This window comes from Chaetodon auriga, chromosome 16 (assembly GCF_051107435.1).
Source record: "Chaetodon auriga isolate fChaAug3 chromosome 16, fChaAug3.hap1, whole genome shotgun sequence".
NCBI lineage: Eukaryota > Metazoa > Chordata > Actinopteri > Chaetodontiformes > Chaetodontidae > Chaetodon > Chaetodon auriga.
In genome coordinates this window covers 1,207,653-1,219,430 of record NC_135089.1, presented here as the reverse complement: position 1 = coordinate 1,219,430, position 11,778 = coordinate 1,207,653, and the positions used below count along the sequence as shown (strand labels likewise).

Here is an 11,778-nt window from a genome sequence, read left to right as displayed (position 1 = left end):
TTGTTTGTTTATTATTTACACTGAGTTCTTGTGTATTTTGTTGTGATTATTGTGTTTATTTATCTTATTTTTCCCATAAACCACACTATGGCAGTTGACGCTGGGCGTGGCTCCGGGTGACGCGTTTTACGTCACACCAAAACCAAAACATCTGTTGGCTGCACGTCGCGAGACAACTTGTAGCTGGGCAGTTAGCCGCCTAGCTAAATGAAGAAATAGCTCTTTTTTTTAGCACAGTCTTCACAGAACACTGTTGATTCACGGAGCTCAAACAGCAGCCACAGGTACGTGAGTGACGTTATACCGTGTTTCCGTTAGCTTAGCGGTGACTGTGATGTTAGCTAGCTGTGCTCGGTGAAAAGACGTTAAACACTGGACTGTTAGCTTCATGCTGGCAGCCACGTCGACTGGAAAAAAAACAACTGCGACATACGACAGAGACGTTTAGGACAAAATTAGGAATGACTTTGTGAACGATGTCGAAGCTAACGTTAGCTTCTCATTAGCAAATAGCCCAAATGTAGCTCCGTGTGAAGCGTTTCAGCCTATCGGCGTGTTTGATTTGTCTGAAACGTCAGCGGTGATAAACGGTAACAACTGCGTGATAACACCGGAACCCGGTGAGTTTCCGGTCCGCGTCCCGCAGCCGCGGCGGTGTGACTCCCGCTTCACCTGCAGGATTCAGGTCGGTCCTCAGTCCGGCAGGTCTTTACCTGTTGTAGGTGTCTTCATGTCATTATGGGTAAAAACAGCCCCCTCCTCTCAGCAAACACAGTGATTCACAGGCAGCTCCCTAAAACGATCCAGCTTCAAATAACCAATCAGGCCTCTCCAAGAAATAAGTGATTATTATTGCATTTTAATTGAAATTTCCACGTACAAATCCACACACCTGCTGCACACACGAAATACAAGACAGCACAACTATAGCAGATCAGTGTGAGTCGCATGTGGAGCTGCTCGTCCATCGAAGACGTCTCAGCGCTGCAAACTGTTCACATGGTGTCACTTTTAACACGTACTGCCTCATCTGTCTGTCAAATCAGAGTGTTTCTCAGCCATGACTGTGCTGGCGGTCTCTAGCAGCACACAGTCACACCTGGCAGAGGTGGAGGGGAGCTGAAGCCAGGTGTGAGGCGACGTAGTGAGGCGAGTCACAGGTGTAGAGACAGTACTGATCTCAGGTCAGCCTCCCAGACACTGGAGCTCTGAAGTGACATTAACTTTATCCGTCTTTGATGTTGTTTTGTCTCAGTTTCTGTCCCGCCTGCTGGATCCGAGCATCAGGATAGGGAAGCAAAGCGAGGAGGCAGCTGCCGCCGGCGCAGCGAGCCTGGTGGACAACATGTCAGAGAGTCCGGAGAAAAGCGCCTCGGTGTCGGCTCAGGAGCTGAAGGAGCAGGGGAACCGCCTCTTTCTCGGCCGCAAGTACCTGGAGGCCGCCGCCTGCTACGGCCGAGCCATAGTAAGGACCAATGACGGGGAGCAGTGTGTGTTTGCAGCTGCAGCTTCAGGGACTGTCTGAGTGGTTGTGTTGGATCAGTGTTTGGTCTGTCCTCTTTCAGACACACAGTCCCTCCGTCCCGGCGTACTACACCAACAGAGCGCTGTGCTACGTGAAGCTGCAGCAGTACGACAAAGCTCTGTCCGACTGCCGACACGCTCTGGAGCTGGACAGCCAGTCCGTCAAAGCTCACTTCTTCATGGGTCAGTGTCACCTGGAGATGGAGAGTTATGACGAAGCCATCGGCAACCTGCAGAAAGGTACGAGTGACACCTGAAGGACACGCGCCGCAGACTTGGTGTCACCTCGAACTGCTGTTGATGGTTTTCATTGACAGAAGTGTGAAGACGGACAGTTGATGTCTTACTCTTCATGTCTGCGTGTTTTCCAGCGTATAACCTGGCAAAGGAGCAGCGGCTGAACTTCGGTGACGACATACCGAGCGCTCTGCGGATAGCCAAGAAGAAACGGTGGAACAGCCTGGAGGAGAGGAGGATCAACCAGGAGAGCGAGCTGCACGCCTACCTCACCAAGCTCATCCAAGCAGAGAAGAAGAGGCAGGACCAATCGAAAAAGGATCCTCCTTCTTTCTACCCCGAATTATTCGTGCTGCTTTTAAAGTGTGTGTGGTTTCATTTACAGGGAGCTGGAGGGCTGCAGACACAAAGAAGAAGACAAGTCAGACGACAGCAGAGTCCAACACAACCTCAACGAGATCCACAGCAAACATGTAGGCTGTGAATCATCAGACGCTTTGAGCTGCGTTGACTTTTAACACTCTGCTGAGGTGCTGGAACTAGAGTTACAGTTAGTTTTAAAGTATTAGAACCAGTGTTAAAGTGTTAAAACTAGTTTTAAAGTGTCAGAACTAGTGTTAAAGTGTTAGAACCAGTGTTAAAGTGTTAGAACCAGTGTTAAAGTATTAGAACCAGTGTTAAAGTGTTAAAACTAGTTTTAAAGTGTCAGAACTAGTGTTAAAGTGTTAGAACCAGTGTTAAAGTGTTAGAACCAGTGTTAAAGTATTAGAACCAGTGTTAAAGTTAGTCTTGTGTGTTCGAGGCAACGTGAAAAGCTCGATTTGTCGGTGAAGCTCCTCTGACTGAAGGAAATGCAGATTTTTTCCGCGTCATGTCTCCAGTTGTCGTCCTCTGTAATCAGACGTGTCCCTCTGTCCACCCTGAACCTGTCGATGTTCGACCATTTGAAAAGGTTTTTTTTTTCCACAGGACAAATACCTTTCAGACATGGAGGAGCTGTTCTGTCAAGTGGACGAGAAGAGGAAGGTCAGTGATGATGATTTTCCTCTGTGACAAACGTGACGTGAAGGCGACTAAAAGACTCTGCTGATGATGCAGAAGAACCAATGAGCGTCATGGTAATAGTTGTTGGTCGTGTGTCTGACAGAAGCGTGAGATCCCCGACTTCCTGTGTGGGAAGATCAGCTTTGAGCTGATGCGAGAGCCCTGCATCACCCCCAGCGGCGTCACGTACGACAGGAAAGACATCGAAGAGCATCTACAGGTAAGAGCTCCCCACAGGTGTGTTCAGCGTGTGAGGAGCCGCTTCATGCAGGAGCTCAGTGTGCAGCCAGTACTCACAGCCTTTACTGCAGTGAAAGTATGGAAGTATAATGAGGAAAATGTACTTCACGTGCACTCCACATTATTACAAACACACTGAGATCATTGAGAGGAGAAGCAGCAAATCAAACATGAAATGATTCCACAGCTAAGAAAAACAACAGATGATCAATCATTTCCTGTCAGTCAGCTGATTGATTAATCGACTGATCATTTCAGCAGAAAAAATCTGAATCTGTAGAGTAACTCAAAAAGTACAGTATCTCCCTCTGAGACGGAGTACAGTCGAAGTAGAAAGTGGTACAAGTACCTGAAATGTGTACCTTTGCACAGGACTTGAGTAAAAGTACTTCCTTCAGGAAGTCGCTGAAGAGCTACTTTGATTGAAACTGTGAGATCAAAGTGTAAATAAATGATATGATGATAAAACAGATTCCATAGAAGAAGAAGCAGCAGCAGCATAAACACATGAAGGACAGAAGAAGAAGAAAAATGCAGAAAGGATTTCTTTAGGATGAAATGACAGCGACTACTGCAGGCAGGTGAGACCTAGTGAAAGTTTTCCGGTACAAACACGACGTGTTCGTTGTTCTCTTGCAGCGAGTCGGCCATTTTGACCCGGTGACGCGTACTCCTCTGACCCAAGATCAGCTGATCCCGAACCTGGCCATGAAGGAGGTCATCGATGCTTTTATTTTGGAGAATGGATGGGTGGAGGACTACTGACCAATCAGAGGGAGGAAGGGAAGTGATGCTGACAGTTTCTGGGTGGAGACAGATCAGTGTGTTCAGTCACATGTGCTTCAGTTGTAGCCTTCAGCCAAAGAAGCCGCCGCTCTTTCATTGCTTTAACTTTAATTTAGAGTTCAAGAAAAGTTCAAAGCTGCAACGAATCAGAAGCCTGAAGGCGTGACGCTGGATTTTCAGGATGAAGAGCGAGGAAGAAGAGACGGAGGATGAAGAAAAGCAGCAGAAACGAATCTTCTTCAAACCCCAAAATCAAAGCTCCAAAATCCAGAAAAAGCCAAAGACAACAGAAAGATTTTAAGACGCTTTTCAAAGACGTGCAGTTCTGAGACGCCACCAGAGGGCGCTGCAACGCCAGAGCTGGAGGCGTACGCCCATCAGCAGTACTGCAGTATGAAAATACTGTTATAAGTAGATGCTTAAAGGTAAACCTGTACTCAAAAGTAGAAGTACTCACAATGCAGAAAGGCCCCTTTAAACTTGTTCGTTTATTATTAGCGACGCTTTAACGTGTAAGAACGGAAAACAGCTGCAGCTGCTGGAGTTCACTTTAAATACCAAATCTTTTTTTTTCTTCAAGTTTTGTGTTAAAAATTAAACTCCAGCTGTTACACAGATGCAGTAAAAATACCTGTGAAGTGTAGTTAAGGAGAAGTATAACGTAGGATCCAATGAAAATACTTCAGTACTTCCAAAACAATCGTTGAGTACTTTCCACCATGGTGTTAAACCGTGTGTGAGCACAGTGTTTCCTGTCAATCAAACAAAACGTCACGTGAGCACAAAGCTCAGCTGATTCTGACATGAAGTCTGAAAACAAATTACTGCAGTTTTATGCAGTTTTAAAATCTCCTTTTGTTGGAAATAAACTGTGACAGAGAAGCACTTAAAGCTGAACCCTCAGAGTTCAAAGGTTCAGTGTTAATTTGGATTAAAAGTACTGTGAACTCTGAAATACGCAACAATCAGAACTTAAAGATCCCCTTCAGACATTTTTCTCTGTGGAACAAAAATGTGTGTTTTCCCACAAAAACGTCAATCCGGAAAAACCCAGAATAAATACTGCTCGTTTTAAAAGTCGACCTGCTGGACCGAGCGCATCCACAATCCATCGATGAACCGAGTCAGACCTCAGATCAGCTGACGCTGTAAAGCCTGACGTCGCTTTCTGTGATCAGCAGTCACTGATCGGTCATAATCCAGTATTGATCATCAGCTGATCGACGCTGCGGCTCACAGAATGAACAAACTGCTGAATGCCATCAGATTAAATATGAAAATGGTGCCGACGGTGCTGCTCATCATTTCACAAGGAAATGTAGAAATGTGTTGCGTTTGCTGGCAAACTAAAAAAGGGGAAATTGGAGCGCTGCAGAATGTTTTGGTCGTTGAAAGAAACTCGTCAGGAGGTTTTTGTTGGAAACTTTCATCAGTAAACTGAGCTGTTAACTAAAGATTGTTTCACCTTATTTTCTGCTTTTTATGAATGGATTCTGGTGCAGCTTTGTGCAACAAACACATTTGTGCTTGTGGTTGTTTTTTTACAGTTTCCTTGTTGATCGAAGTCTTTTTAATTGTTGGTCTTGCTGCGTATTAACACCCGGTTTGCACATATACTTTAATTTTACATCATTTTTAGGCCACAGCTGCGTTCTCACACTGGAACCTGAGACCAACATGAAGCCTGATGAGTCCTTTGAGTGTTTCACGTGTTTCTTTCTGTTTAAATGTGTTACAATCCAGCCGTCAATCAAGTGAAAGTCTGGTTTTCTGCTTTTCTCAAAGCTTCTGATGACAAACTGAAGAGCAGATTTACTTCTTCTTTTTCTCCACAGAATCCACTTTGTGTTCAGTTTTCAGACAAACTTTGATCAATCTGCTGCACAGTAACGTGCAACTATGCTCAAATGTGATAAAGAAAATAAATGTTCCATGTTTTTTTACATCAGACTTTCAGCTTTTTCTTCTCGTCTCCGTCACTGATTGAATCAAAATGTTTTGTTCAGTAATAAATCCGATTTTTAGACGTGTTCTCTCAAATATCTCAACAGCTGTCGGCTTGTGATGGACTGTTCAGACGTTCATAAATGTTAGCATGCTAACATGCTAAAAAAAACCTGCTGCTTGTTAGCATTTAGCTAGCATGGCTGCACACACACACACAAACAGAAATCACCTGAAAACATTTTAATTGCAGAAATCTGTTTTCCTGACTACATCAGATGTTTTGTTCTTTCTTTTTTCAGCAGAGTTTGGCTGATGGATAAAATCAATCACGATAACGTTGATCAATAATTCTCTCGTGTGTCCGTTGGTCCCAATAGATCTGATCTGATGTCTTCTTGTCTCTGTGTGTGAAGGTCTGCAGGACAACGTCTCCTTTAGCTCCTTTGGTCATTAAATTGTTCATCATTATTATTATTCTGGTTCAATTTCAGGACGTCTTTGTTTAAAAAGATTCACCTGGAATGTTAAAATATGGTCCCAGCAGCTTCAGTTCATCACTGTCGCTCACCTGGAGCATCCAAAACCGTTGAAACTGAAACTGATGCGACTGATTCCTTCAGAAAAAGGAAAAAGAAGAAGAAGCAGCTCAGCCGAGGAAGGTGGAGATGAAGACGCTGGTGTCCAGGTTGAGCGTGGCGTGCCACCAGCGGTCGGGGAAGTACAGCACCTGACGGAGAAACAACCCGACTGTTAGAAAACTGCACAAACGCTTCATGAAGTCTCTCCTGTTGACTCTAACGAGCTGCTTTCATGTTTTTATGTCGCTGTGTGACCAGGGTTCTAAATTAACTTTTTTGATCACCAGCCAATGTGGCTGGTGATCTTCTAAAGTTACCAGCCAATCAGAATTTCCACTAGCCAAATTTTTTCCCTTGAAAATAAGAGATTATGAGTGCCACTGAATGCATTTGATCATTTTATTTACATTGTTGGCATGAAAAATGCACAGAAAGTACAACACATGAAACAAAATATACACAGAAAGTGCAAATATTTAATTTATACAAACAAAAAATGCTGTCAGATTTATTATTTTCTAAAAGACATTTTTCCAGTATTTAGTATCATTACATTCCTAATAAAATGTATTTTTCCTTTCAACTTAAAGTGTTTCTGCTTTCCTTCTTTAATAAGAAATATATATAAGTAACAGCCATGACTTAAACACTTGCATTGGTAATAAATTGAATTATGTTTGTACAACTAGAAAACACAAACAGTGCAGCAGTCAGTACTGCAGACTCCTTCGGCTCTCCTGATGACTTCGGGCACTCTCATGGTCCTTTACTGCCTCCACTTTAAAATTATTAGTCCCCACCACAAAATTATTCGTCTTGTTTTTTTCTTTCGTGTACATGCGGCAATCCTTACAAAACATGACGGCATTTTCGTGATCAAACTCAAGCCATTCACGCCCTGTCAGCCATTTAGCGTTAAACTTTCTTTTCTTCGTTTCGCACGCTTTGTCGACATTCTCATCCCCTGCCTCCTTCCTCTTCTCCCCCCAGACGTCTGTCCCAACCACGCATGTAGTTTAACTTTACTTTTTACTTTTAGCTAGCTCAGTCTCCTTTTTTACAGTTTATACGCCGCCGTTCATTCTTCTTCTTCTTCGTTTGCGTTTCCGTGGTTTCTCGCGCCGGTTGCACTACAAACTATAGTGTGCCTGCGCACAGCCAATGGGCGTCTTGTACGTCATCACGTAGCATTACGACAGTGTTCATGGGAAATGTAGGACGGACTGTCAGGGGGACAAATGACCAAGAACTGTAGAGCGGCTCTGACTGACATGATTGCCTAATGCATTACCGGCCAAATTGGCTAGTAAGTTTTTATTTACACCCGCCAATATGAATTTTAACCCGCATTTGGCGGGTTGGCGGGTGTTAATTTAGAACCCTGTGTGTGACAGAAGAAGAAGGTGATGAAGGAGAAGAAGAAGCAACAGAAGCAGAAGAGCTCAAACGTGCTGGTCTAAAGACTCTGAACTCAGACTGAACCCCCTCCGTCCGGTTACCTCTCCAGGTCTGATGGTGCACTCCAGCGGAGCCTCCTCTTCGGGCAGGTGGGGGTACGTTTCTGTCACCCAGGACAGGGTGGTGCGGTTCGGGTGGAAGTGAGGCTCCTGGTCAGGCGGGTAGAGGAACCAGCGCTGTGTGATCACAACTGAATCAGTTCAGGATGAAATGAAGCGACATGACAGGGAGGAAGGAAAAGAAAAGAAAAGGTCACTTCAGAGTTCACCTTCCTGCCATAGATGACCTCCGAGAAACCAGGACCGTGCCAGTGGAAGGGGACTCCGGTTCCAGGACCTGTAGACAAAAACAGGGTCGACGCTGCAGTTTCAGCCTCTTCAACAAAACAAAACTCCTTCACTCTTTATCGCTGACACTCGCTTTTCTTTAGATGTTTGGAACTTTTTACAGCAACAATTTTAGCTCTGAGACTCAGAGAGAACACAGTTCTCCAGGAATTACCCTGAGCCGACGGGAGGGAAACCTCCGTGTCGTCTTTAACTTCAGGCTCATGTCAAGTTTGTACGTCAACATGGAGCAGCAGATTGATGCTCCCAGAGGATGAACCTGTCAGCCTCAGCTGTGCTTTGGCTTTAGTGCTAATTAGCAAAGGTTAGCATGCTAACACGCCAAAGATGGAAAACATGGTAACCGTTGCACCTGCTTAGCATCAGCACTGTCATTGTGAGCACGTTAGCATGCTGATGTTAGCATTTAGCTCAAAGCACAGCTGTGGCTCAAAAGCAGATTTGGTGTCAAACTTCACGAGCTTGAAGTTAAAGAGGACTCAGAGGTTTCTTACCTGTCGGCTCAGGGTATCTCCTGGAGGATTTCACTTTGCGTCCAGCTTCTCTCTGGGCCTCGCGCAGGTGTTGGTGCGGCTGCAGCCTCGTCTGGTTTCCGGTCTGCGGGACTGACCTGCGATCCCGAAGCTGTGCGCCCCGCTGGTGTGAGGCAGGACGTACGGCGGAGACTCGTAGTGCTCGAACAAACTCTGCCACTCTGTGAAGTTGTTGTCTCCAAAGAAATACAGCGTGTCTGAGGATGAGAGGGACACGGACTGTTTTCAGCAAAGATGGAGAATCAACAAATGTTCTGTTTCCTCCTGTTTGTGTGATTAAAAACTACAGCTGAAGCTCTTTAAAGATGAAACTACGTATTTGATGTGTCTAAAGATTTATGTCTTCAGTAGGAACCAATGGGTTTAGAGTCACAGACAGGAAGTCAGACAGTATTGAGAGGCGGACCAGCATGTTGTTGGTTCGAGTCAGAACATGAGAATTATTGTCTTCCTCTCTGTGATTTTAATTGAATTTCATTGTTGTTCTGCACATTCAAAACTTCCTTTGAAAATCAGTAACTTTTCAAATTAAGTCATCTTTGGCAAAAACCAAACTGTCCTCAGAGGACTTCACGATCCTCAGGTAGCTCGTTCAGGTGAAGCAGAACCAGGATGTAAACGAGCCCGCCGTCACTCACCGCTGCCGAGGGCGTCTGCAGACTGAGGCTTCAGGAAGACGTCCACGTACTCCTGGAAGGGGACGTCCACTGGAAGGACGTGATCACAGCAGGTCAGCGAGTGTTAAAGGAGGATGGAAAGTTCTGCAGGCTGTCAGAGCAGCGTTAGACGATCATACCTTTCCTGTAAGAGTGAGTGTTAGCGGTGCTGAGCCGCACGCGCCGCCTCCCATAGTCCTCCAGCAAGCTCCGCCTGGAGCACAGCGACCGGAACTTCTACAACAAAGTCAGTTTACAGCTGATTAGCTTCAAACAGTGTGAGCATCAGGACAGCTGCTGGTGGCTCGAGATGCTTAGCTTTAAGTTTTTTATCCGCCTCAGTGCAGAAACTGAAAACCTCATTTCTTCATGTCCCATCAAACTGTCAGACAAAATGTGTCTCTGTGCTGACACTTACAGACCAGACTTACAGCACTGAACTCAAGTACAATGTCAAGACAGTTCTTCTTTGCTTATTTCCATTTACCCCCCAACAGCCGTGTCACATGACCCTCGATCGACACCACCGTCACATGTCACTAAACTGATTTTAACATGTTAATTGTGGGGTAATTCATGCTGATGTTTGGCGTGTTTCGCTGTTTCTCTGCTCGCTGTTCTCAGTAGCTCTAACACACCGTCAGCAGGTGGCGCTCAGGTGTTATCACACCTTTTCAGACACACAGTGATGTCAAACCGCACAGAGCAGCTGTGAGTCCTCCCAGGCACAGACTCAAAGAAACGTACCGTGTTATCGGTCAGACCTCTGAGGATCACCGGCCTGCTGTAAGCATACCTGGGAAAATCACAGGTGAGAGCAGGTGTGAGTCAGCGGACAGGTGCAGTGAAAACACACTCGTCCAATGGACGTCAGTCACAACGCGTAAATATTAAAATATTAAATATTAGAATATTAAATTCTCCTTGCCTGTGAAAAATCAAATGAAACGATTAATCATTTAGTCTATTTATAGAAAATTTATCTGCAACAGAAATACCTTTGGACTGTCGGATTGTTGCCTTCATGGACTGTCAGGCTGTAAGATTATTGGATGTCATATTGTTTGATTGTTGGCCAGACAGAACAAGAAATCTGAATATGTAAAATTTGCCTTTTGGGAAATTGTGATGGACATTTTTCAACATTTCTGGACCAAACATTTTATCTAGAAGTTACTCAGTTGACTAACTGAGACGAACACGACAGTTTCCCGGATGTTCGAGATGCTTCTGTGGTATTTCGAGGTGGTGGTTGTTAGTGTGGGCAGGTTGGTTGTCATGGTGATACCAGGTGGCCTTTACCTCTCAATGAACTGTTGATGTGAGAGCGAGGAGGCGTCCAGCACGTCGATGTTACAGGGACCTTCATCCTGTAATCTGAAGTCTGAGTTTAAGGACCTGAACGCAGAAGAAGAACGTGAGCGTTTTAAGCAGAGAAGAAGAACTCTGTATAAAACTCCGCTTGACTTTTCTTTGAATTTACTTCAGAGTCAATTTAAGGAGAGTTTATTTCAGTACGGTTTGAAATGCTTTTGTCAAATCACTTGAAAAGTCATCTGACACACGTCGGTCAAATTCAGATTAATTTATGTCCATTCATCACCTCAGATTATATAGATTATATCCTCCACCTGTCTGTTAACTCTCACCACATTATTTTCTAATGAGTTCAAATTCCACGTGTGTTCTTCTCCTTTAGCTCCTGTGTTTTCTCCTTCTCGGTGCTAAACTGAAAAGTTGCTCCTGGTGATCTAAAACCTCCGTGATGTGTTCACTTGATCTCGTTAAAGTGACAGAATTTTGAATGGAGTTTGGTCTGGAGTTCAGTCCTCTGAGCAGGTACCGGAGCGAAGCGAGGCAACATTTTACAGGTGGAACATTTGACTTCAGACAAAAACATAAATCACAAACATCATATTTCAAATAAACTCAGAAACAGGTGAGTTTAATGTGGAGACTCACCAGCCGCCCGCGTCATCTGAGAGTTCCTCCGCCTTCAGGGCGACGAAGAACAGCAGAACAAAGTGCGAACAAGCGGCGAATCCAACCGTCTGATGTTCCATTCAAAGGTCTGTGACCGCCGACTGAAAAAGAGAAGATTTAGAGGGAAAAAGAGCCCATTTCAGGTGAGCGTCTGCAACTACACCAGAGAGCGAGTCGCCTTCTCGCTTCCTGTCAGACATCCAATCAGAAACCACCACATGTGTGCTGCGTTCACGTACAATGGGAACGATCTCACCTAATGTATAACTAAAAGCAGCACCACATTACTGTGTCCTCTGTCACATATAATTTACAGTAACACAGTACTGCAAAGTCCATATACATTTACTGTAGTTCTATACTTAAGGACAGATCTGATGCAGCGCAGGACTGTTACTTGTAATCGAGTATTTTTATGTATCAAAAATGCACCATAACCCCAAAT

At 44.7% G+C, this 11,778-nt stretch overlaps 2 protein-coding genes across 2 annotated transcripts; one reads left to right on the top strand and one right to left on the bottom strand.

Moving 5' to 3' along the window:
* Positions 1–143: 143 nt before the first annotated feature.
* LOC143333694 (E3 ubiquitin-protein ligase CHIP-like) lies at positions 144–5,774 on the top strand. Its single transcript, XM_076751890.1, has 8 exons — positions 144–284; positions 1,256–1,465; positions 1,566–1,764; positions 1,896–2,061; positions 2,147–2,234; positions 2,731–2,787; positions 2,909–3,025; positions 3,685–5,774. Exons 2-8 carry the CDS (start codon positions 1,346–1,348, stop codon positions 3,808–3,810), a joined length of 873 nt encoding a protein of 290 aa, XP_076608005.1. The 5' UTR covers positions 144–284; positions 1,256–1,345; the 3' UTR covers positions 3,811–5,774.
* Positions 5,775–6,082: 308 nt separating this feature from the next.
* On the bottom strand, positions 6,083–11,679 carry jmjd8 (jumonji domain containing 8). The gene is made up of 9 exons (XM_076751891.1): positions 11,313–11,679; positions 10,653–10,748; positions 10,098–10,146; positions 9,491–9,587; positions 9,333–9,401; positions 8,772–8,891; positions 8,083–8,150; positions 7,856–7,990; positions 6,083–6,505 (listed from the first exon to the last, which is right to left on the bottom strand). The coding sequence occupies exons 1-9, from the start codon at positions 11,411–11,413 to the stop codon at positions 6,425–6,427; spliced, it is 816 nt and encodes a 271-aa protein (XP_076608006.1). The 5' UTR covers positions 11,414–11,679; the 3' UTR covers positions 6,083–6,424.
* Between the last annotated feature and the right edge of the window lie 99 nt (positions 11,680–11,778).